Here is a 24,694-nt window from a genome sequence, read left to right as displayed (position 1 = left end):
GGTTGTGGAAGTGTTTTCCCCCATTCTGTGTGTTCTCCTCTCAAACTGTTAACTTGATAACCTCAGTGTTACTTAACATAGAAACGCAGGACTCTCCCAGATGATATAACAATCATATAGGTTTATGTTACGGCCACTACTTTCATTATTTCAACTTTGTTTCTGAGAGGTCATGTTGTGTCTGTCAGTTTGACGCGAACTAGAGGGGTAGAGAATTCAAACCGCTTCGTCGTCGCAGTTGGGAACTAACAGGCGGTGGCATAGTTGTTAAAGTCACCTAAAACTTGACCCAAAAATTAAAAGTGACCTGGTTTGAGCTGGAGATTGTAAAAATCATTTTTTTTAATCTCACCCTCAGCCCGCCGCTAGCAGCGGATTATTAAATCTCAAAAAGCATCTCTATTGGATGCTTCTTGCCGAAATGCACATATGGGGTTGTGGGTAACTTTTACCCCAATGTTTTTATGTACCCAGGTTTGTACGCCTAAAATAGCTCATCCCACTTTGTAAACCTATTACTTTTATGATGTTGTGACTGACTGAGCTGTATTGGTAGCATTGGCAGGTGCAATTTTGTTAATGGAACCGAAATCTCTGGAATTGGCAGAAGTTTCTTCTCATTTAGCCTATTAGCTTCCATATTCACAATTTGCTACAGAAGGTAATGTGAAAGAGGTTGCAGTTAGCCACTTTTAGCTAATTGTTTTGGTTTTATTCCACAGCAAAAAAAAAACTCTGATAAACCCCTTTTTGCGAACTACACTTCACCAAACAGCAAATGGACAGTTAGCAGCTAATGCTATTGTAGCTGCTGAAGGAAGTCGAAAACATACCAGCTTCCATAGTCACAATTTGCTACAGAAGGTAATGTGAAAGAGGTCGCTGTTAGCTACTTTTAGCTAATTGTTTTGGTTTTATGGCACAGCAAAAATAAAAAAGCTCTGATAAACCCCTTTTTGCGAACTGAAAACGTACCAGCTGAAGCAAGAGCAGGATATTTTCCTGTGCGGAGTTGGCGCGGCTGAAAGGTGATGGAACATTTGACTCACCTTCAAAAGGTTAACAGTATTATAATAAATTGTCAAGGCTGTGTGTCAGACTGTTCTACTCGGCTAGTTATGCCTGACTCAGAGGTAAGAAACAACAGTGCCAGGAACAGGAATCAAGACCCGGAACCCATAGAATTTTTGTTCCCATTTTTGCACATTTTTGAGTCTCTGTGATTGGCTAGTTAGTGATGGGTCGTTTGATTCAGACGGCGTCCAGTTTAAAAAAAACAAAACAAAACTATACAGACTAAATAAGACACATTTTTAAAGGAACCCTTCAATTAAATATTGTTAGTGACATTTCAACCAAAATTGTAATGAAATAATATTGCCTACTCTAGCTTTACCCTCAACAACAAAAAAGTAAATTAAATTGCCTTGTGTTGTCAGATACAAAGATACAAATCAGTAAACCACTAAATAACATAGCTGACTCAAAAACGAAAGATTTATTTAGATTCATTTAGAAATTAGCTTAGCTGTCTGAATAAAGGATCCCTTTTCTTCCTAGAGTCTGTGTGCCCGACGCGAATCCCAGTGGCGTCTCGCGATGAGAAAGGCTTTGAGCTGATGGTGGGCATGAACATTCAGAAGAAGGCCAAGAAGGTCCCTGGCTCCTTGAGTTCCGAGACGGCCTACGCTCTGACTGCGTCCACGGACATTACTGAGAATACCAGGTAGAATAATGTCTAAAGATTGTCATGAAGTTCTTAAAAATCTAGTACTTTTAACATTTTGTGCCTTCCATTTAATCAACTATTGTTTATATTTTAGTTATTTTACTTCATCCTTACACTAGGGAGATTTTCCCAGAGGGCCTCCCTCCATCCTATGTCTTCGTAGCCACCCTGCGCCTTAAGGGGTCTTCAAGCAAGCTGACCTTTGACCTTTGGAGGGTGCTGTCTAAGGATAAGGACATCCAAGCCGCAGTGACGCTAAGTGGGAAGGACAAAACTGTCATCTTCACCACCACCGGTATAACAGAAAAGGAGCAGAGAGTCATCTTTAAAGCCGGCTTTCAGGTTGGTGTTGGGATTGCGTTTCCATGTCCATACCAGATCAATGTGGGACTCACTTGGCTACTCGGCTTTTGGCTAGGCTTTGATTTCCCAGTACTGAAAAGTAAAAAGGAGTAAACTTACTATTTATTTAATAACACTACTTTTCATTACAGTCCTTGTCTGTCAATCGTGGCAAACAGCCACTTTTGTGATTGGCTGTTGGCTCATTCAGACCAAAGTAATTGTTATCACTCAGTTTCATTTTTGACAGTTTTCCCGAATAAATTGGAACGCAGTGCTGTAAAGACAACACAACAAACCAACATTAATGACACACGTGCATATTGTAACTGCAAGTATGCCCTTGAGTCATGTTGCATCTCTCGTATCGACAAGCCAAAGACGTTTAGTTCGCTATCACTATCAAGTAACGGCAAAATAAAGATGTATATATATGTATTCAGGAGGAATACAGAATGAGTGAGCTGTGTGATTTGGGAAAAGTAGAAAGTGAATGCCATTTATTCTGTATTGCACATACTGGGATGACTTTAGGGTGTCGTTTTTCCTGCCCCTGAAAGAACATATTGTGTTATTAGAGTGTACTCCGTCTCTTCCAATCTCGGGTTTCCCCTCATGTCAGTTGCTGTGAATGAACCTGACTGGGATGACCTGCAGAGGGGCCAAACCAGCGGCTATTTAAACACCATCCCCTGCTCAGTTCAATACACAGCTGAACCGGTGAAGATGAAAAGTGGTGGAAGCCAGGAGGAGGCTCAAAGAAAACAGCTTCCTGCTCTAAATCACTGCATTTCCCCCGGTGGAAACTACTTGGTGGATGTGTAGCTCTTGGAGCGCTTGCCTCTATTTCCATGGCAGCACAAGGTAATAATACATCCTGTTGGACAACGCCAGGTTGTTTTTTCCTAAAGGCGCCCACCACCCTCCATCCCAGCACACGCCTAGCCTTTAGCGTAGAGCGTTGGACAGGGTTGTAATTATGTTCAATTTGTGTTTGCACATGTTTTGATTTGATTTGGTTTGATGTGGCACCAGGCAGAAGCCTGCGATTTGTCATTTGGGAAGGATGGCTGCGGCTCAGTCCCAATGAAACAATAGCAGCCCTGTTTGAGCTGTTGAGGAGAAGATTGTGATGGAAAAAGGAAGGAGTTCTTGGTCTTGAGACCTTGCTGGTCCTAACATTTGTGAAGCAACATGTTCGGCCTTACTGACAAACTCAGATTAGACGAAGCACTTAAAAGACATTAGCCAATAGAAACAGGAGGCTGAGCGAAAGAGAATTTGACAAGTTAATAATTGTTTTCACATCCAACTTTTCTCATGACTTGAAGCTCGAACAAAGACATACTTCAGTGTCATGAATGAACACACTCTGGGTAAATATTTCCTTAAATTTTAGATGACTTTGAAAAACAAATTTATGAAACTCATGTTTGTGCCTCTCTCAGACTCTGTATGATGGAAAGTGGCATCAGCTCAAACTCCTGGTGAGGCCACGCCAAGTCACCAGTTTCCTTGACGATCAACTGATCCGGGAAGTGATGCTGGAGCCAGCGGAGCCCATTTACATCAATGGGGAGACACAGGTGGCCAAGAGGCGAGGGGCCGACGTCGCTGTGCCTGTGAGTAACAAAGCAGCAACTGCGAGGTCCCAGTGCACAATAAAAACCAAGGACATTCCCGCAATGGATTTTAACACCAAGTGCAGCTGATCCTCGTGTCTGGCTCATGAGACTTGAGCAGATCCCGAAATGCTGTTGACACGTGTGACATTAAGTTCAGCATCTTTCAGCATGTTTGAATGAAACAATTTCATATGATCAAATAATGTAAAAAGGAAGGTACAACCTGAATACTGGCTAAAGAGATCACCTCCGGTGCGGGTGGGGTGGCTAGCCTGGTCACAAAGGATGCCATTTGTAGGACTAGTCACTAACACTAACACAGTGTTTTAAATAGCATAAATAGGCATAAACAGAAGCATAAAGCAAATTGTGATCACGTCTCATGGGAACACAAAACTGCGTCCGTATCAAACTGTCCATGAAATCTGGTCGATTTTCCTGACGGTGACAAATAGGGACATTCTATTCTTTTCTTTCTCACATAAATACTACTACTAATGATAATAATGATATTTATACAACACCTTTCATACACAAAAGTCATTTTGAAAAATAAAAGAGAAAAGAGTGCAGTACTGTCAAAATAATAAACAATTAAAGCTACAGTGGGCAATATTATTGAATTATAATTTTGGTTGAAATAACAAATTTTGACCATTGCATTTCACTAACAATATTTAATTGATGGGCTCCTTTAAAAAATAAAAGTGTTTTTGTCAACCAATCAGGGCTAGCTAGCACGTAACTGGCCTATCACATGGACTCTGTACAAACATACAAGGGCGTTCTACGGAAGGTTCCACCTTCTGGATTGGAGTGTGAGTCAGTTCCAACGGTTGGAAGAGAGGAATGAAAACACGGAACCCCCCTGCTTACCCTGATTGGTTGTTTGATTCAGACCGGGTCCAATTTAAAAAAAAAACAAAAGAAGGGGGCGGGTGCTCACAGACAGATATTTTTTTAAAGGAGCCCTAAATATTGTTAGTGACATGCAATGGTCAAAATTTGTTACTTCAACCGGAATTATAATTCAATAATATTGCCTACTGTAGCTTTAATATGTAAAGATAATGAAATATTACAGCATTCGTCCAAAACCTCACAAAACCAGATCCTCATCCTGATGTCCATTATGCAGGACAAACAGTGATATCTTTGCATTTCTTTTTTATTTCACTTGCAGACTACATTGTTAACATAAAATAAGTTGTAAGGAAATGGCACGATGGAGCCGGAAACTGAAAGAATGTGTAAAACTACACACAATCAATAAACAATACTAGCTTTAGTTTTAGTTACTGTTACTTTTCCTTTAACCTGCCATCAGTTGGGTCTTGGGCGCACGTTTAATCGTTTATCTATTACCTTTTTTCCCCCCTCTAAGCAACATTTTGTTTTTTCCTTTTCTTTTTATTCAGGTGGAGATTCAGAAGCTGCGTCTGTACTGTGATCCTCACCAGAGCGAGAGAGAAACAGCTTGTGAGATCTACTCTGTGGTAAGATCTCTGTATCTACTGTCGGCACATTTTCTCCTCGTTGGGGCTACGATGATAATAACCATGACTGTGTCTCTGTGTGTCCTCTCTCTCTTATGCGGCGCAGGATGATGGAAGGGTGAGTGGCAGCTTCCATCCTGCTTCTTCCACACTTTTAATCTGACTTTGTTTACAAGTATTTAGCCTCTGAGGTAATGCAAAGGTAGTGATGTCTTTTTATTCAAACTGTAACAAGACCTTAATGTAAGAATAACGTATTTAAATGCCTAACCCTCTATAAAAAGTCCTCTCTACCTCGTGAGGAGGCTTTGAGTGTGTTTTGAACTGCAGATGTCACTCTGTTTGTGTTGTCCTCAGTGTCCTCTGAATCGAACAGCCACAGTGGAGGAAGAAGACTGCAACTGTGTTGTCGGACCGCCAGGGCAGCGTGGCCTGCCAGGACGCATGGTAACACACACACACACACACACACACACACACACACACACTCACACACTCACATTGCTTTGTCCTATAAGACTCATAAGCACATTTGATGTATGACGTGTCTTTTTTGGACACCAGGATTGCATAGAATCAGTTTTTTTCTTTTTTAATAAAATAAACATTGTATTGACGTTACATCAGAAGCGGGCAAAGTGAAGACGTGATTTAATGTGTCTGATTGTCTGAGGCCTAGCACCGACTGCCTGTTTCATTGTGTGTTGTCGGACCTGTGAACTGTGTGGCCGCGGTGCCTTTTTGAGAGGCTTGAACTTGGACTTTAGGTAGCACTTGTTGAAACTGAAAGTATTGCACTGCACGACCATTGTATGCATGTATGATTACAAATATGATTACTGCATGCACAATATGCACTCATTCAGGCCTATTTGTCTATGAGAAGAAAATCGACCTCTGATGTCCGTATGCCCGTCAGTGAGTGAACTTGTTTGTCCCTCCATGATTTTCGACAGTGTGTGATGGAAGCTTTTTGCTCAGCTGCTTTAGATAAGTGCCCTGCAGATACAGTACAGGTGATGTCCGTGATTGTAGGTGTTTTTTTTTCCCGGTAACGAATGAATTCAAACATGTTGTTGAAGACTGAAATCAGCCTGCGTGTTTGGATCTTGGTACTTTGAAAATAAATGTGTCTATTTCGTGCCAAATTTGCCTTTTCTTTTGCTGTGTTTTGCATATAATTTAATGCATTTCTTTATTTGCTGTGAGGTTTGAACAAATGACTAATGATAGCGCTCTCTGTCCATGGTGCTAAAATATACGCCAAAATAGATATTGCATATTATTGTACAATAATATATATATTGTGAATGTGTGAGAGAGAGAGAGCTATATTGTCTGTCAAAACAGTTAAAATAGCACAGGTGGGGCCCCCGGTGGCTCACCTGGTAGAGTGGGAGTCTCATATACAAAAGGCTGAGTCCTTACTGATTCTGGCCCGGGCCCTTTGCTGCATGTCATCCCCTCTCTTTCTCCCACCTTTCCGGTCTGTCTCGTCTGTCACTGTTGATTAAAGGCAAAAAGCCCCAAAAAATAATCTCTTCAAAATAATAGCATGGGTCCTTGACGTCATGTCACATTGCCATACCTTGGCTTTTGCACGTTTTTATTATTTTAGGAGTTCAGAAACAATCTTGGATCTACAAATAAATAAATATAGAATGCACTGCTTGCTTACGCACACACATTTTCTTCTTCTTTGCTTTTTTTTTGTTGTTGCAGTAATACATCTGTTCTGATTGGATTCAACACTATATCATTATATCGGAGGTTATGAGACACGCTGGTAGTTATTGACGCACTGATCCACAGTGGTTTATGCTATATGGATACGGAGGAGAGACCACAACAGGCAAAATCAGGAACTAGAAAAGAAAATATACAATTCCAGACCTCAACTTCTGTCCTCTACTAATAACCTCTAATGACTTCTAGTTGTCATGACTCACTTCTTATGAGTTGCAGTAGTATTTGTTTACCAGGGAGGTTTTGGAATCTTCAAGTGTCCTTTTTGGAGAGCTGCCTAACCATGCAGTACTTTTTGAAAAAAAGGGGGTAGACTTCTAAAACTCTGGTATTTTTTTGTTTGGCCTTTTTCTGCAGGACACCACACACAGTTATCCAGACTAAAAGATATTTCAATTAAATTTCAAACCTCTGTTGCTATGCTTCAGTAACACAGTAAACAGACCTCCCGTGGGCAGCCCAGAAGTGGCCACAGGAGGTCGTTGTTTGCGTAATCCTGTTTAGATTGATCTAAAGTAAAAAAAAAACATAATAGCTAGCGCATGTGCAGCTAAAAGCTAAGGCTCCTTTCACGCCATCACGTTGTACACCCGTGCCGCAAGTTGATGACGTCAATACGTTACGTGCGGTCCAAACCGGGGTGACACCACACCGTGGCGCCATTTGTCATGTCATTCTGGTTTATTGACTTGCACTTACCTTTTAGCTTATGTTGTTTTTAGGGACATGAAGCAGTTTAAGATAATCTAGGAAATGACATCACAATAAGCAAAAAAAAACAAAAAAAAACCTGGCGGACCATTTCTATTGCAGAGTTCAAAGGGTTAACTATGTCTGAGATTTTCACAAAACACCTGGAAAGGTTATTCCATTACATAGTCAGTGTTGATCAGAGGCTACAACCGTTTGATTTTGGGTATGTCATCTTACAGGTTTTGTTAAAAATAGCTTGGAGTGGAAAAGGTTCAAGCGGGAATATGTTGCTCTTGAAAGACGATATACATACTTCCTATTACAATTAAAAAGTTGAACCTATAAGAAATAAAATGCAACAGTGCTAAATCCAACACACTGGCTAACGTTAGCTAACGTTAGCAAACTTTAGAGAGGTATTCAACTGACTTTCAACCTACTGCCTTGATGATGGTACTCCTAACATATCAGCATCTAGAATGAAGACTCCATCTGAACTTTTATTTTTCCATATGCTATATTGAGTGATAGTAGATAGAGCTACATGCTAACATTAGCATGGCAACATGCTCACACTTCTGATGTTTAGCACATATGATGTTTACCATGTTCACCCTCTTAGTTTAGCTCATTCGCATGCTAACATTTGTTAAGTAGCAGTAACCAGAAAGTTTACCTGAGGCTGACATAAGTGCTTTATGCACTTTAGCTTTTCAGATATTTGGTCATAAACCAACGTATTTGGCAAATTAGATGGCGCTAGAGGAAAAGTCACCAAGTTATTAAAATTCACTGCGAATCGGACATGAATGTTGTTACCAAATGTTATGGCAACCCATCTAATAGTTGTCAAGATAACCTCATGGTGGTGCTAAAGTCAGCGGATCACTAAACCATTCTGATATATCATCTGGAAACCATGACTGGCAATTCATCCAACAGGTGCTGAGATATTTCAGTCTGAACCAAAATGGTGGACAGATAGACAGACTATCATTGCCATCCATACAGCCACACTGCTAGCATGACTAAAAAATATACATATTTATTAAAGCCTGTGTCCAGAAGTACAATACACTACATCACAGGAATATGTTGTACATGTGTGTGTCGTGATGGGATGTTTTAATCCTGCAGGGTTTCCGAGGGGAGAAAGGGAGGGAAGGACCACCAGGACCTGATGGTAAGCATGTAAGTGCTAATCAGTTTCTACATCACTTTCTTTGGTTTCACCACTTCATAATGTTGTCACCAGTCTTTAGGATACATGTTAAAATGTGTCTCTGTCCCCAGGGTAAAGATGGGCAACCTGGGGAATCCGGCCCTCCTGGATTACCAGGGTTGAAGGTAAAAAAATCTGTGATTTTACTACACTGCTGCTGCACCAAAGATGGGAATAAATGGCAAAATCAATTTAATTAAACTCGTGTCAACTCCAGTCTTGCTGTATAATATAAACAAGCATTCAGAAAAATGCCAGATGATAATACCTGTTGTTGCTTCTGTGTCCTAAACTACTACTCTAAGGTTGCTTCTATTCAACCTCTTCTGGGGAAAAAAAACAATTGATCTTGCTCAACATCTTGCAACCAACCTTTGGAATTTTTAGTATAGTACTTAAATGGTTTTCTCTAGGTTGTACTCTGTTCCAAGTTGGAGACCTGTATGAGGTCACTGAGCTTTTGCTGACCTGGGTCCCAAGTTATAGGGTCTATAGTTAAAGGTCTCCCTCTTGGACTTTGGTCAACAAATTAAAATGATCTAAAGATTTTGGCCAGCTTGGCCAGCATTTCTGAGATTTAAAATTCCACAGACATGTATTATAAGCCATGTACTGTTCTTTTTAGTGAAATGAGTCTGACTTTGATTGAATGCTCTTACCTACTGTCTTCCCTTGGCTTGCCAGGGTGAAAGTGGCCCAGCAGGGCCAACAGGGGAGCCTGGTCTAAAAGGTAGCAAGGTAAGTCTTCAAAGAAGCAGTTGGATCAATGTTGTGGCAGTACTGCCAGTACTGATAGTACCTGATTCTGCTGACACTGCTCAGGGAGACAGAGGGGAACCAGGCTTAACAGGAGAACCAGGACCCACAGGACCCAAGGTGAGACCAATAACCTACAGATATTCTTTTCTGTTATGGTCTTGATATATATATATGTATGTCACTACAATGTATTAGTATCTTTTTTTGTATACAGGGTCTTCCTGGTGCGAGAGGCGAGCCGGGACCTCCAGGAGAAGCTGGACCAATGGTAAGATCCAGTTCTGTCACGTGAAAAAATAATTCTACTATAAATAGACGTAAAGAGAACAGTCGCTTACTTCTAATAACTTCTGGAGGTTTGGCTTCCTCTGTGCATGTGTGGGATTTCCTCCTGTCACAGCAGTCTCTGCAGTCATAGCAGTGCAGTGTTTGAAGTGGGACAGACAATTACTGTAATAGTGTTGAATTTGGCTGCTGCTGCTGCTGCTCCACCTTGCCTCTCAGAGTGTGTTTATTGTCCAACCAGGGGGAGCCAGGACTACCGGGCACCGGCGGACTGGTTGGGCCACCAGGACCAAAGGTCAGTAACTACTGGGAGATCCGGCGGGAGACACACTACATGGCCCAAAATATGTGGACAATACACTCCTTGCTTGTAGAACAATAAGAATTAATACTGTATGCTGCTGTAACAGCCTCCGTTCTACTCGGAAAACCTTCCACCACATGTTGGAACCTTCCAGTCAGACACACAAGAGCATTCTTGAGGTCCAACGTTGATGTTTGGTGATAAGGCCTGGCTGTAAAATAGTTGGAGGCGCATTGTCTAAAGGTGTGTCTGGTGGAAAAGCTCATGAAACAACCGTACAGGGGTGTGGCATGTGTGTGGTAATGTGTCCACATACTTGTGGCTGAATCGTGTACTTGTTGTTTTCCGTCCTCCAAGGCAACCATTGATTTCTATTCATTTTACCACAATATGAAATTCTAGGTGAAGCATGCCTGAGATTACTTTACTAAAATAACATGATTTCGATAAAACTCAAAGCATACACAATTCTTACTTATCACTATTCAATTAAAGAACCGTTTAGCTACTAGAAATTAATTAATCTGTATGAAAAAAAGAAAACTAGTCAGCAGTAAATGGACTACAACGTGCAGAAACCCTGGTGTGGGTCTTCAAAACTTAAGCTGTTTGTCATGTGACATGCCTGCTAGAATCTAAATTTGTGCGCCAATTAAATGCCACAAACGGATCAAAATGAGTTCTACAGTTGCACTTTACTGTTTAATGTAGCCTTTTTTTTTTCTGTAGCCACACTGGGGGATTACAAAGCCATGATTGTGCCAAGTACAAACTATGGCGTGTTGAGTCATCGCAATAGCCAACTTTGTTTTCACACTGGTAACACAAAAGGGAAACTGAGTAGCTTCCTGTGTGAAAGTGAAACACACAGTCTCCCAGCCTTTCCCATGTTTGGTTTCAAAGAACAGAGAGATTGTTATTGTTCTAAACAGACTTAGATGTAAAGTCGTACAGTAAATCTGACAACGCTCCTGCCAGTTAGTGAAATTAACACCACACCGGGAGCGCAGCCGCACATACAGATGTGGGATGTTCCCTTGTGGTAACTTGAAAGGAGTAAGTGGCTAAATGAGAGAGCACATGCACACATCTGCAAGCCTGCAAGCACGCCCAGCAGCTACAAGTGTGCACTGCTATTTTGAGTCTTCTCTGAACTCCCTGGCGCGTTGTACCGTTTCGACTCGCGGCCACCCTTGCTCAGTCGTTTGGGACTCTTCCTGTTATCACAATAAACTGCCTTTTCCCAAGAATCTGGAAGCACTCTGCACCAGCTGGAGGCTGGTGGTACACACAGGGAGCTGAAACAGCCCACAGTTAGTGTCCATGTGTGGCAGTGGTGGGGGTGTGTGGTCAGTGTGTTGTGAAAAGATGGTAAGCAGCTCACTGACACCAAATACTAACCGGTGTGTTCCCTGCTGAGGTTTACAGGTCCAACCAATCCAAGAATTACTTCACATTTAGGGTGGGGGTGGGGGGGCAGTCAGTGGGTCAAAATGCCACATTACACATGACCTTTTGACCCACTGTTTGTATAAAAATGCTGGTGAGGCTTAATTTGATTCAAAAAGGCGCCATCTTCACTCCGTCTCCTCATCTACTACCACCTGACGGTCTAGTGTTGATCAGTATCTAGGCTGTTTCCAGACCATTGCTGCCGGCAGCACCTTCCTTTGTGAATGCGTTATGTTAAGGTTCAATGTACAGACAAAAAGTATACATATAAGACTGGCTAGACCGCCAGATGGATGACTTATCACGAATTCCTGGAACAATCCGGCGTTGATGGGAGTTGCATCACAGATGCCACAAGACCAACAAGCAGACAGAATTTCTTCCTGGAACGTCAGGGAACACTGAGCGCCCTAATGACTAACAGGAAACGGCCGGGCTCCAGTTGCGCACAGCAACGCGTGCTGTAAGAAGGGCGAATTGCTTGGGGTTAAAAGGGCAGCGTTTACATGCATGACTTTTGCCCACATTGTCCTCGGACTGAAGGCTTCAACCTGTCAGATGAGATGAGTGTTGTTATATGACATACATTTAGTGTAGATTCACAGTGGACACTTCATACCATGTCGGATGAGACATTTATTTATTCACCCAATGAGCTCTCTCGCATGCTTCTCCTGTTATGACACAAGGCCAATCATATGGCATGAGATCCAACATGTTTGTCATGAATCAAATGCGAGTGTTTTTTCAGGTTGTTCAGATGTAACCTAACTTCAGAGTCACCCTCGTCCCACCCCATATCCCTCTCCCCCTGTCAATAATCTTCACACAGTTACCAAAAAATAAAGTACATAACAACAGCAATAATATCAGACATTATTTAGTAAACCAAGTAAATAAATAGCCTGAGCTAAAAAAAAATCTTTAATGGCAAAAAATACATACATCAATGAAAATCAATTAAATGGATATAAGAGTGGCATCAAAAGGTTATTGAGTCTTATCAGTGAGTTTCAAAGCTGGCATATCTCACAAAGAAGCTTCACATTATCCGGTCACATCTTCCATACTAACTCGTCAGGGTCACACATAGTTGTTTTCCAAAAAAAAAAAAAAATGTAGGAACCCCCCCCCCATATTTTATAACATTTGGAAATTTCTGAAAGGCAAGACTTTGAGAGAGGTTTTCAACCACTGATCCATAGAGGGGTTTTTCTGCATTTTTTTTCTTCCAAAAGGCAGATATTGTATGTTTAGCTTGATGTTATTAAACCTTGGAATCTCAGAGAACAGACTAAGAATACACAGTTTTGGACATTCTGGTAGTTTGGCTGAAACAATATATGATAATGTGTCTTTCTTGTACATCTTTCCAAAAATTCCTGCTAATACTTTAAAAAAAAAAAAGCAGCAGGGTGCGGTCAGGCGTGTTCTGTCTTCTGTTAATTGTCCATAGAATGATTCAAGCCCGCGATAGTCCTGAGTGACTTCCTTGGTGAATGTGAGGTTGTTTTGTGTCGCAAACCAATCATACCTCGAGTTTTCTCCCCTCAAATCAGCCTTTTCTTATGAACTTCTCAGTATAAATCCAATAGAGTGCAGCAGGAATGAGTCCTAAAACCCGGAAATGAGTCAGCATTTTTTACACTTCCTGTTCCTTCGTCTCGAAGTCAACAAATGGGTTTTTGGTCAGTTGCCTGAAACAGCAGTATAACAGCGGTTGTCGCGGACATTAAACGTCTTCACGCCAAACACGGAAAGTCATCTACTCACTAGTCCGCCTTTACAGCCTCGTTGTGTTTCTACTCTATATCTGTCTGTCTATATATCTATATTCTCTTCAAAGTGAAGCACAGCGGTGGTGACGTCGAAGTAATGCGACCGTGGTGTAGTTCGTTTATAGCCTAACGTTAGCTTTTTACTTTTGGCGATTCCATTTATGCTTCAAAAATTATAAAAGTGGTGTTCGTCAGTGAATATTATCTTGCTGAACAAAACGTGTGAGTATCATAAACCTTTGTTTTGCCACAGAGCTTACTTTCTGCAATAATTCAAAATCCCGTGGAAAAATCCCACTGGCTTTTTGTCAAAATGAATAGATAATGACTGCACATCCAAAGCCTTCATTTATTGAATCTGTCATATTTTATTGATCAATTAACTGTTCAATTTCTGTAAAACTTTTTAAAAATGCATGACAAGTGATTTGAACTCAAATGTCCAGTCACTTGAACCACCGTCATCACCACCACCATGAAGTATGTCATTTGTTGTCATGTGACGTTTCACGCATAGGTCACCTCACAGCAACGGTGCTCATATATGCAGCTTTTACCTACGTAGGCTTCATTTAACCTCCCCGTGCCCTGTAATGGTTGACTCTTTTGATAACATGATTGGCACAGAGCGGTCCAAAGCCTCACGTCTCCTGTGTTACTTCACAACATTCAGGTCTAAATGCTGTTTCAAGGAGTAAAGTTACGGTGTTTATTTATTTGTTTTGTTGGCTGAAAAGAACTCATGTAGTCCGTATTGTTTCTGGGAAATGGGGCTTTAATGACCTGAGAAGGAGTTTTCATTCTACAGTTACCACATGGTGGATTTCTTTAAGGCTCATTCTTTGGAACAGCAATGCAGGGAGGTCCCGTTGACAGACAGTATTACTGGAAAATTCTATGGATTCTGAGAAACGTTTTTTGTGTCTCGTCAAACATTTTCAGGGAGATGGCGTTCACTAGGAAGCTTTGGACTTGCTGTCAGCGTTCTTTTTAAATAATCACAGATTAGTCCTGCGACAGCGTCGTCTCATCGGACTGCAGCCTGTGAGTGCTGCTGCTGTGTGAGCCCAAGCATTATACAACTGGCAGGGAGGGAACACCCAGTGATAGTAAAGCAGGAGAAAAGAAAATCCAGATGCAATCTGTGCAGAACCAAATTAGCAGCCAGTGTGGTCGCCGCCTGAGGAGACGTCCTCCGTCAGCTGTAGAGGATTTCTGTCCAACCGTCCATGACAGCTCCATCGAATGTTAATGAGGCCTAAACTTGGATATACTCTGCAAGGCTTAAGGCTGTCGGTGTGGTCTTTAATTACACTCTCCCACACACATACACATGAAACTGCTCTCTTCCAGCTCCGTACTATACATCAACTTTCAAACAGTTTTTTTTCCCTCCGGATTTGATGTTTCACACTCAAGTGAAGCAAGCTGAAAATGATCCACTTGGCGGTGGCCACAGGTCTCTTATCACCAGGGGGAGTTTTCTACACCCAAAATTATGGATTTTTTTTCAAACGCAGCTGTGTGAGGTTTTCATGTCACAGAGAGATAAAGATGCTGCATGTCACACACCCCTTCCCTATAATTAGAAATAGTATATCTGTTATCAGTAAGGAGACATTCTTGCAGATAATAGATGTCTAGTGTGTTTTAAAATGGGAATTTCCTGTCATGTGTTCTTTTGAGAAATCAAGACAAAAAAAAAAATCTGTGGTTCCCAACCTGGGGGTACCGAATCCTCAAAGCTCCATGGGGGGTCGCGAAGCCCTCCTGATTTGAAAGGGTGTAAGAATTCTTATGCATATACAAACTATAATATAAACGCATTTAATTAATTTTAAAGAAGGACAACTAAATTTAAGGGTTATTTTGGAAGTTTATATCTTTTATGTATTTATTATAAAGCCAGGCTGCTTGGACTATTAAAACTTATGTATGACAGTGAAATGGAAAGGAAATCATAATACATACAACACATTGCTAGTTTTACACAAACTTCCTGCAGGTATTAAGGTCTCTATTTAGGTTCATTGCACTGTTAATTGTTCTGGGCTGTTATTGTCTTTTTATGCAGTGAATATAATGAAATATACAGAAAGATGTTTCAGAAGAAGTAGGCCCTCTTTCGGGTGGGGGTCTTCAGTAAAATATGGGTCCCTTGAGAGAAAGGTTGGGAACCACTGCTTTAAATGATGTTGCTTAGATAAGCAACCATATGACAATAGAGGCCTACACGAGTCAGAGGAAGCCACGGGGTTTATTTTGGTCAGCCTGTGCTTGTAATTTAGTTTGCGAGTTCAGATGGCTCCTAACTGTGCATGGGAGTCACAGCTTCTCAAAGATCTCCAAATCCTCAGCTGCTCGCCACAAGTACAGATGTGCTAAGTCCCCGCGATCGTGAAGAAGAACCTCATGCTGTGGTAATAAACTCAACGCTCGCTTTAGATGGGAAAGCTGTGAGGTTTTTGTTTTTTTTAATGTTGTATTTGTACGGTATTTTGTAGTATATTTGTAGCATTCGTCTAGAGCTGGAATGTCCAAAGCCATTTATAACAGGCAGCAGTGTGCGGGTACTGTCTCCAAACTGTCGAAATAGGCGCACGCCGTGTTTGCTGCGCACTTAGTCATTAAAATGTGATCGCCTCTGCAACAGAGCTAGCCTGGAAAACCAATGTCTGTGGAATCGGAATCATTTGAAAGATGCTGTACTCAGGGGCTGTAAATCAGGCGGTGAGCTTGTTGCATTACAGGACATCGGAGTCTGGATGCTTCTGTTGCATTACGTGCGTCTTTTACATGTGTGTTTGTGAGGAATATTCTTATGAGTAGGGAGTCGCCAAGTGCTTGCTCATGGTGGAAACTGTTGGGTCTTGTAAATAACATTATAAAGAGAGCACGATCTAGGCCTGCCCTATATGGATAACTAACTGTTATGATTTGGCGCCACATAAACAAAACCGAACAGGATTGAACGGATGCAAAGTGGGAGAAGTCGCTACTGTTAGTTTCCCATTTTGACGTTTTATTTTAGTGATTAGAGTGGTTGGAGCACGCTGCACAGCACCAAGAGCCGCATTAGCTTCACGCCGGCGTGCTCCCTCTCAGCTAGCATACTCTCCCCCCTACCACCAGCAACACAGCTGCTGCCTACCACGACGCGTAGGCTACCGTTCCCCTCTCTCATCCCCCTACGGTGCTGCTGTCAATCAAAGGCAGGCAGCCACACGCCCCCTCCAGCCAGCTGGGACAGAAAAGAACAAAATGTGACTTCAGTTGGACTTTAACTGCCAATCAACCGAGATTGTCTGTGCAGAAAATAAGCAGGCCTTTTACTTTAAGAACCCACTTCTCACGTCGCTACTAAATATCTCCAATAAAGCAATAAATGGTACTGAAGACATGTAATAGCTGCACCATCACACAATAAGTTATTTAATGAGGTGATTAATCATGGTGATTATGTAGGTAGATTAGGTGCTGTTTTATACCTCGACCCCGACGCCCCCCCCCCCCACCCCAAACACACACACGCACACACACACACAGGATACTCTAAACTGTTTATGATGGCAGAGTGCACCGACATACAATCTGTGCAGCACACGACACGACACCCTCTTTCCTTAGCCCCCTGATTCAGATGTGAAAAAAAACAAAACCCTTGTTAGAAAGCTCAGGAGGAGCAACAGAGGACTGATTCACAACAGAAAACCATAGTACGTGCAATTAAACAGGGAGCCAAACAGCTACAGTAACGGATGCGCCACTGGTGCTGCAGCATGAATGAAGCAGCTGTTGCTATGAGTCTCTCTAGATAAGCGCATCTGTCTCAGTTCTCACTCCGGCTGGGGGACCCTTGTTACCAGCTCTCTCTCCATGTTTCCTGACTGTCTCTGTTATCTCTCCCCCTATGCTCTGCCAACACTGCATCGATCCGGATGTTCCCCTGACATGCGGTACTTGAGCTCCTTCACTCGGGGCAGCAGCTCCCTCCCAACCCTGACTGAGCAATATGCTGTTTAGTTTGAACAGCGTATTGCCCCCCGCCCCCCCTGACCAGAGTTGACTGACATGCTTGTCTCTTCGGTCTTTAACAGTATGTGGCAGGGCGGAGGAGCACATTAGTCAATGTTAGACTGGTCTCTGTGCACTTGTCTATTTTCTCTTGTTCTAGACATCCAGAGATTTATGTCATCTCGCCGTTTATTGGGCCATGGTGGGCGTCTTGGCTGTGTAATTATGAGGTCTGCCGCTTATATGGGCTCATGTGCGTAGTGCGGCGAGACACTTCAAAGGAAAACAGACGCAGTGGGGAGCTAATTCGGTTGTTTCCTCGCTGCCACCACGCAGAGCTCTGCCCTTAAAATACGTGCCGGTGGGACCTGGTAACCTCTGTGTCTGTGTGGTCAGTCACCAATCATAGATGAATCCAGGAAGCTCAGGTTCAAGGTGAACCCCATGTCAAGAGCCAGCCCTCTTGTGTTACTTCTCAGGTTTTTGTTTTAGATTAACCGACTAAAAGTCATTTTAGGACCATACACACAGGCCTTATGTTATGTTCCATACTTGCTTTTATCCACATTGAGACTTGAGACTTCACAGAAAGCTCTTAAAGACTCTATGAGGCTGTGAGAGGCTGCATGAATCGAAAGCTTTATTTGATGAAGACTTTAGTCAGTTGTATAGACCCTTTTAGTGCAGATTACGTCATGATGTTAGCTGGAGGCGAAACACTGGAGGGCAAACACCGATCACCCCAGAGTAGCAGGCTACGTCTACCTCCCGAAAATACCGTCTTGCTGTGTCGTTGGTGGCCCCCACCGATGTCGCGTTTCCCGCCACTGAGATGAAGTCCTTTTTATAAGCTGAAGACCTTGAAAAGGTCGTTCATGCTTGAATTTGCTCTAGGCTTGATTGCTGCGGTCCCCTTTATTCTGGGCTCGCTGGGAGGGATTTCTCCTGCTGCGAGGCCAGAGCAAACCCCTAAGAGGTGCAATCACAGCACACTAATCCTTGCTGCCCGTCATTGTTTGCCTTTTTTAGAATTGATTTGAAGATTTTATCCATGATTTTTTGAATTATATCTTTAATCGTAATTCTCTTGTCTGAGGAGCTCAGGCTTGCAAGGTTAAAGCTATGAGTTATTTTGTTCCGAGGAGTGCTCCATACATAAAGGGAACTGATGCTGTGGTTATTATACACAACAGCTGCCATGTTTCACCAGGGAAAATGACTGGAGGCATACTGACAGCTGTTCTAATTATTCATCACATGTATACGACAGGCAAAGAAAAGAGAGCTAGCACATGACCTTCGGTCTTTTATGTTTTTCAAGAAAAATCACATACTCATGTTGAGTTTGGGGGGCACAGTGAACATTGTAGGTATAAACTGAAATTATTTCCTTCTTGTCAACCAATCTTATGCACTCATGACTCAAACCAACAGTGAATGTATCCACTTACAAGCATTGTGTGTGTGTGTGTGTGTGTGTGTGTGTGTGTGTGTGTGTGTCAAAGCCTGGTTTATGTTCTTCCTCCGTGCCATAGAGCTCCATTGGTGTTAAAAACACATCAGTGTTTCTCCATTACGATGAACACACACACACACACACGCGGTAGTTTATTTTGACTCTATCACACACACACAGTCCTGCTGCCCCAAAGACGCACGAGGGCACCAAATGTGGATTCATCCACCGCTGAAAATAGTCCCCAACAAATGCACTATTTCCTCCTGTTTGTTTGATGAAAACTACAGTGAGCAGCTGCTTTAAGAAATGACTTCTTTTTTAAAAGTAAAAGTTATATTTGCAACCCATTCATAAAGAGAGCCGCAGACAAAGTAGGGTAGCTGACAAGTATTGCAGACAAACAAACGCCGTCCGTCCAAATCGTCCGTTTTCCTGACATAAGGAAAAATATCGTGGCCTTTAACCACGCGGCCACCGGACACCCCAGGATTTTAGTTTTCGATGTTTGATGTACGCTGAATCCAAGAGACGACATATTAAAGTGAGAGAACTTAACCTCTAACATGATCCCAAGATGCAACATGGCCGCAAAACATGTAAAGTGAGGAGCGCGGCACAAAGAAGCTCAGGTATACTTTCAAGTAAAGTTGATGTGGGTGACAGTACAACATAAAGTTTTGATATATCTTTTATGCGGAAAACAACAGATTCTTTTTTCCATACGTCTGTGTAACAAGCAGACGTGTATCAGAGCTCGGCAGGGAATGAATATCATGTAACTTTACAAATGAATGGCTTGCAGTACCACAATGTATTTTACAGCTTGTTTCACATGTTCATTGCCAGTGTCAGCGTGTCACAGCAGCGCTGTTCACGTACCACTTGCGTCGTAATGCATCCGACAAACACGGTTAAACGCTGTGGAGAGGTCTGAGGGCAAAAACCAAGCAGTGGATTTGTGGCGTCTTGCGGCTGGTTAAAACTTTATTTGCATGTTGTGTTGTGGCTCAAAATGTGTTTGTTTGTCGCTGTTCCTTCTTGCTTTCACAAGCTGCCGGCTCACTGCGAAATCTCTGACCACGGGACTGGCCACGCTGGTGCGTCAGCATCACTGCCCACAGATACACTCACAACACGCCAAATCCAAATGACTCCCTTGAAGGTCCCATGTTGTGCTAATTTCAGCTCTATATTTTTATTCTGGGACTCCACGAGAGCAGCTTTGCATGATTCACAGTTCATAAAAAGTCCTTATGCATCTTCTCCTGGCCCTTTCTGCAGCCCCTCAGTTCACCCCTCCAACAACCTCCAAAAATGTTGAATAAGCGGTCGAATAAGTCTGAGCAGGTGGATGAGCCTACAGAAGTATATGTAGCTGTGCCATGTTTTACATGTGTATTCTATTCTATTGCTGGGCGTATCTTCTATTCAGCTGTGTTGCCTTTCACAGGAATATGCGAGTGAGTGATAACGATCATGTCCTGTGAATGATAATGACATGTCCTGTTGTGCCCTCAGGGAGAAACTGGGCCGAACGGTGGCGCTGGAGCTCAAGGTGCCCCGGTGAGTAGATACCGATTGTATGTAGCTGCCGTATGTATGTATCACAGAAGGCTACATGAGGTGATTTTTACATGTCTGTTGTCTGTTTGAAGCTAGAAGATCAGTGTATTAATGCAAGTTACTCAAGCTGAGTTCACAAAGCGCTCGGTGTTACAGCTGCCGATGAATGCAGAGACAAAGCAGAGCTCCTCTTAACTCAGCATTCTGTGGATATAACTGGCAACTAGTATTTAAATGGTCCCATAAAGGTCTGAAGGAAGGAGTCATCAGGACATAAACATGAGAGCTCGGATTCACTGCCGCTTTTACACACTGCTGTGTGCTAATTAAACTCACTGCCCACACACACACACACACACACACACTCACACACACACACACTCGAGCAGTCAGGCTCCATCAACTGCTGACAATGTCGGTTTAGTACAGGTTTCTTTTCATGGAAAATATTACAGTAATACAAACCAGGAAAACAAAATATAAAACAAAAACTAAATATAGGTGTCCAATTTACCAATAACTTAACGTTGGCCGTGCTGATTCTCATGTCTGATATGTTGACGCATCAGACATGATGCAGCTCGCAGCAGATGTAGATTTGGAGCAGCGCAGGTACCGAAGTGGGTTGAGCAGAATGCATACTAGGTATATATATTCATTAAGATGAAATATCCATACAGTATTATGTGGATGAATGCAGGTCAGAAAACACCAGTGTTCTTTAACTTTTATGTCAGGCGGGGGAACAAGACTAGAATGAAACAGGTTTATTCACAAAGTCCTCCAGCTAAAAGGCTGCTGTTGCAATGTTATGTTCCATGTTTGTGTACTCTAAATGCTCACACTTTTACATCCTGTGTCTGAGAGTGTCAAACCGGCAAACTCATCACTGTCACACCCCACAACCACACACACACACACACACACTTTATAGGAGGCAGTGTGTAAAGCAAAGCACACACACAGACACACACATAAACTGGGGGTATGTTTTTCCCTGTCTTTGCTGATTACGCAGCCTTCAGCGCTGATATCCACACACCCAGTAATACTGTATTTAAATACAGTGGACACACAGACCCGCATAGGGCCACACGAGCAGACAGCATTGCGTGCAGAGCAGCTCCCCACTGCATCCTAAAGCCAAACCCTCCTTCTTAATCAAGATGATGTTGACATGGAATGCTGGGGAAACAAAACAAAAAAGGTTTTATTATTGCAAATCCTTTTACTGGCCTACATTATCCCACTGGTTATTGCCTTGTAACAGAGGCTGCGTTAAACTGCCTCCGTGTTCAGGAGGATGGATGGAGCGAAGCTAAAAATATCTGAGAAAACATTAGGATTTGTTTTGCCTCTCTACCAGCTGGGTCAGACCTGATGTCCTTTAGTGTCAGAGGGGCGTCCAGAGAGTAAGAAGCACCTGTATACCCATAAAATGTACATGCGGCAATACAGGCTGATACGTTGACACGGGATGCTCCTCAGACGTTCTAAGCAACAAACGCCAATCGTAAGAATCAAAACAGATCACTGATTGGTTCTTGCACTTGAACATTTTTTAAAAATTTTTATGAAGAGACGCAATATGTTAACAAAGGAGGAGCTGAGCTAGGAGTTTTTTTTCGCGTGCTTCTACTCTTTGTGCTAAGCTAGGCTAAACACGTTCTGGCCCTATCTTTGTCCTGACTGCACGGAGGTGACGGACCGATGGACGAGTCACCCTCCAGGGTGCCAGGCTGAGGGAGGGACAATGCAGAAACATAGGCACAAGAGGTCCAGATCGACTCTGAGTCTGCATTCTAGCCAGAAAGTGTTGATGCCATGGATTGGACTTCTTGTTCCAGTTTGTGGGTTTTTTTTCAGGACACTCTGTAGTGTATAATTCAGAAACTCAAATAAAATGGCGTACACCAAAGGCCATGCGCTATATAGTAAATACAGTGCATCCGGAAAGTATTCACAGCGCTTCACTTTTTCCACATTTTGTTATGTTGCAGCCTTATACCAAAATGGATTAAATTCATTTTTTTCCTCAAAATTCTACACACAACACCCCATAATGACAACGTGAAAAAAGTTTTTGAGATTTTTGCAAATTTATTAAAAATAAAAAACCTGAGAAATCACATGTACATAAGTATTCACAGCCTTTGCTCAATACTTTGTTGATGCACCTTTGGCAGCAATTACAGCCTCAAGTCTTTTTGAATATGATGCCACAAGCTTGGCACACCTATCTTTGGGCAGTTTCACCCATTCCTCTTTGCAGCACCTCTCAAGCTCCATCAGGTTGGATGGGAAGCGTCGGTGCACAGCCATTTTCAGATCTCTCCAGAGATGTTCAATCGGATTCAAGTCTGGGCTCTGGCTGGGCCACTCAAGAACATTCACCGAGTTGTCCTGAAGCCACTCCTTTGATATCTTGGCTGTGTGCTTAGGGTCGTTGTCCTGCTGAAAGATAAACCGTCGCCCCAGTCTGAGGTCAAGAGCGCTCTGGAGCAGGTTTTCATCCAGGATGTCTCTGTACTTTGCTGCATTCATCTTTCCCTCTATCCTGACTAGTCTCCCAGTTCCTGCCGCTGAAAAACATCCCCACAGCATGATGCTGCCACCACCATGCTTCACTGTAGGGATGGTATTGGCCTGGTGATGAGCGGTGCCTGGTTTCCTCCAAACGTGACGCCTGGCATTCACACCAAAGAGTTCAATCTTTGTCTCATCAGACCAGAGAATTTTGTTTCTCATGGTCTGAGAGTCCTTCAGGTGCCTTTTGGCAAACTCCAGGCGGGCTGCTATGTGCCTTTTACTAAGGAGTGGCTTCCATCTGGCCACTCTACCATACAGGCCTGATTGGTGGATTGCTGCAGAGATGGTTGTCCTTCTGGAAGGTTCTCCTCTCTCCACAGAGGAACTCTGGAGCTCTGACAGAGTGACCATCGGGTTCTTGGTCACCTCCCTGACTAAGGCCCTTCTCCCCCGATTACTCAGTTTAGATGGCCGGCCAGCTCTAGGAAGAGTCCTGGTGGTTCCGAACTTCTTCCACTTACGGATGATGGAGGCCACTGTGCTCATTGGGACCTTCAAAGCAGCAGAAATTTTTCTGTAACCATCCCCAGATTTGTGCCTCGAGACAATCCTGTCTCGGAGGTCTACAGACAATTCCTTTGACTTCATGCTTGGTTTGTGCTCTGACATGCACTGTCAACTGTGGGACCTTATATAGACAGGTGTGTGCCTTTCCAAATCATGTCCAATCAACTGAATTTACCACAGGTGGACTCCAATTAAGCTGCAGAAACATCTCAAGGATGATCAGTGGAAACAGGATGCACCTGAGCTCAATTTTGAGCTTCATGGCAAAGGCTGTGAATACTTATGTACATGTGATTTCTTAGTTTTTTATTTTTAATAAATTTGCAAAAATTTCAAAAAAACTTTTTTCACATTGTCATTATGGGGTGTTGTGTGTAGAATTTTGAGGAAAAAAATTAATTTAATCCATTTTGGAATAAGGGTGTAACATAACAAAATGTGGAAAAAGTGAAGCGCCGTGAATACTTTCCGGATGCACTGTAGAGAGTGGCTTCATCCGCTTTTAGTGAAATTTGACTTGACACAATCTGGATCCCCTTATCCAGAATAGAAGGCAGCTGTCACATTACACCATCCAGTTTTACACTATGTAACCCAACACTTGATACAAATACGACCCTGAAATGAACATACTATTTGCTTAGCAACTGAGCTAGCTAGCCACATAAGTAGTAACTAACATGACCAAGCTTCCAGGACCACCTTTGTGGTATGACCAGAGACCGGGATCTGTATAAGCTCCGGTTCTCACATGAGATATTACTCGTGAATAACATTTTAGCAACAAATAGCAATTTTGATCTATCACAGTGGGGTGCCCAATGGAATGTTATTTGAAACTGGAATTGAAGAAGCAGAGAATGATAAGCATGAAAAGCTTGTTAGATTGACTTTACGGCACGTTGGACTAAACGCCTTGGGTTAGACGTTTTAAACTCCGTGGCATTTGGTATCACTGCACTGTCCTGTAGTTTCTTACGACACGAGGCCTGAACTGATTCACAACCGTGGTTCTGTCCAAAAGCTCGGTCTTCCTTGTTATTTTTACTCCCCCTGCCTCCTCTGGCTTCCCAAGTTTGTCTGTCGTCCTACCCTTCCCCTCTGCTCACCTCGGGGTGAAGGTATGATGGT

At 42.7% G+C, this 24,694-nt stretch overlaps 1 protein-coding gene across 1 annotated transcript in view; it reads left to right on the top strand.

The window, feature by feature from the left end:
- The window catches only part of LOC139304376 (collagen alpha-1(XXI) chain), a 56,312-nt gene that overhangs the window by 9,608 nt on the left and 22,010 nt on the right, over nt 1–24,694 (top strand). The window contains exons 7-19 of the mRNA XM_070928304.1: nt 1,561–1,726; nt 1,849–2,071; nt 3,520–3,693; nt 5,115–5,192; nt 5,299–5,310; nt 5,550–5,639; nt 8,769–8,822; nt 8,925–8,978; nt 9,538–9,591; nt 9,676–9,729; nt 9,827–9,880; nt 10,139–10,192; nt 20,423–20,467. Of these exons, the coding sequence (XP_070784405.1) occupies nt 1,561–1,726; nt 1,849–2,071; nt 3,520–3,693; nt 5,115–5,192; nt 5,299–5,310; nt 5,550–5,639; nt 8,769–8,822; nt 8,925–8,978; nt 9,538–9,591; nt 9,676–9,729; nt 9,827–9,880; nt 10,139–10,192; nt 20,423–20,467 (1,112 nt within the window). The remainder of the gene's footprint in view (nt 1–1,560; nt 1,727–1,848; nt 2,072–3,519; nt 3,694–5,114; nt 5,193–5,298; nt 5,311–5,549; nt 5,640–8,768; nt 8,823–8,924; nt 8,979–9,537; nt 9,592–9,675; nt 9,730–9,826; nt 9,881–10,138; nt 10,193–20,422; nt 20,468–24,694) is intronic.

The sequence above is a fragment of the Enoplosus armatus genome, chromosome 21 (genome assembly GCF_043641665.1).
Source record: "Enoplosus armatus isolate fEnoArm2 chromosome 21, fEnoArm2.hap1, whole genome shotgun sequence".
Classification (NCBI taxonomy): Eukaryota; Metazoa; Chordata; class Actinopteri; order Centrarchiformes; family Enoplosidae; genus Enoplosus; species Enoplosus armatus.
The sequence above is the reverse complement of the archived record's forward strand: the minus strand, read 5'-3'. Positions and strand labels throughout refer to the sequence as shown.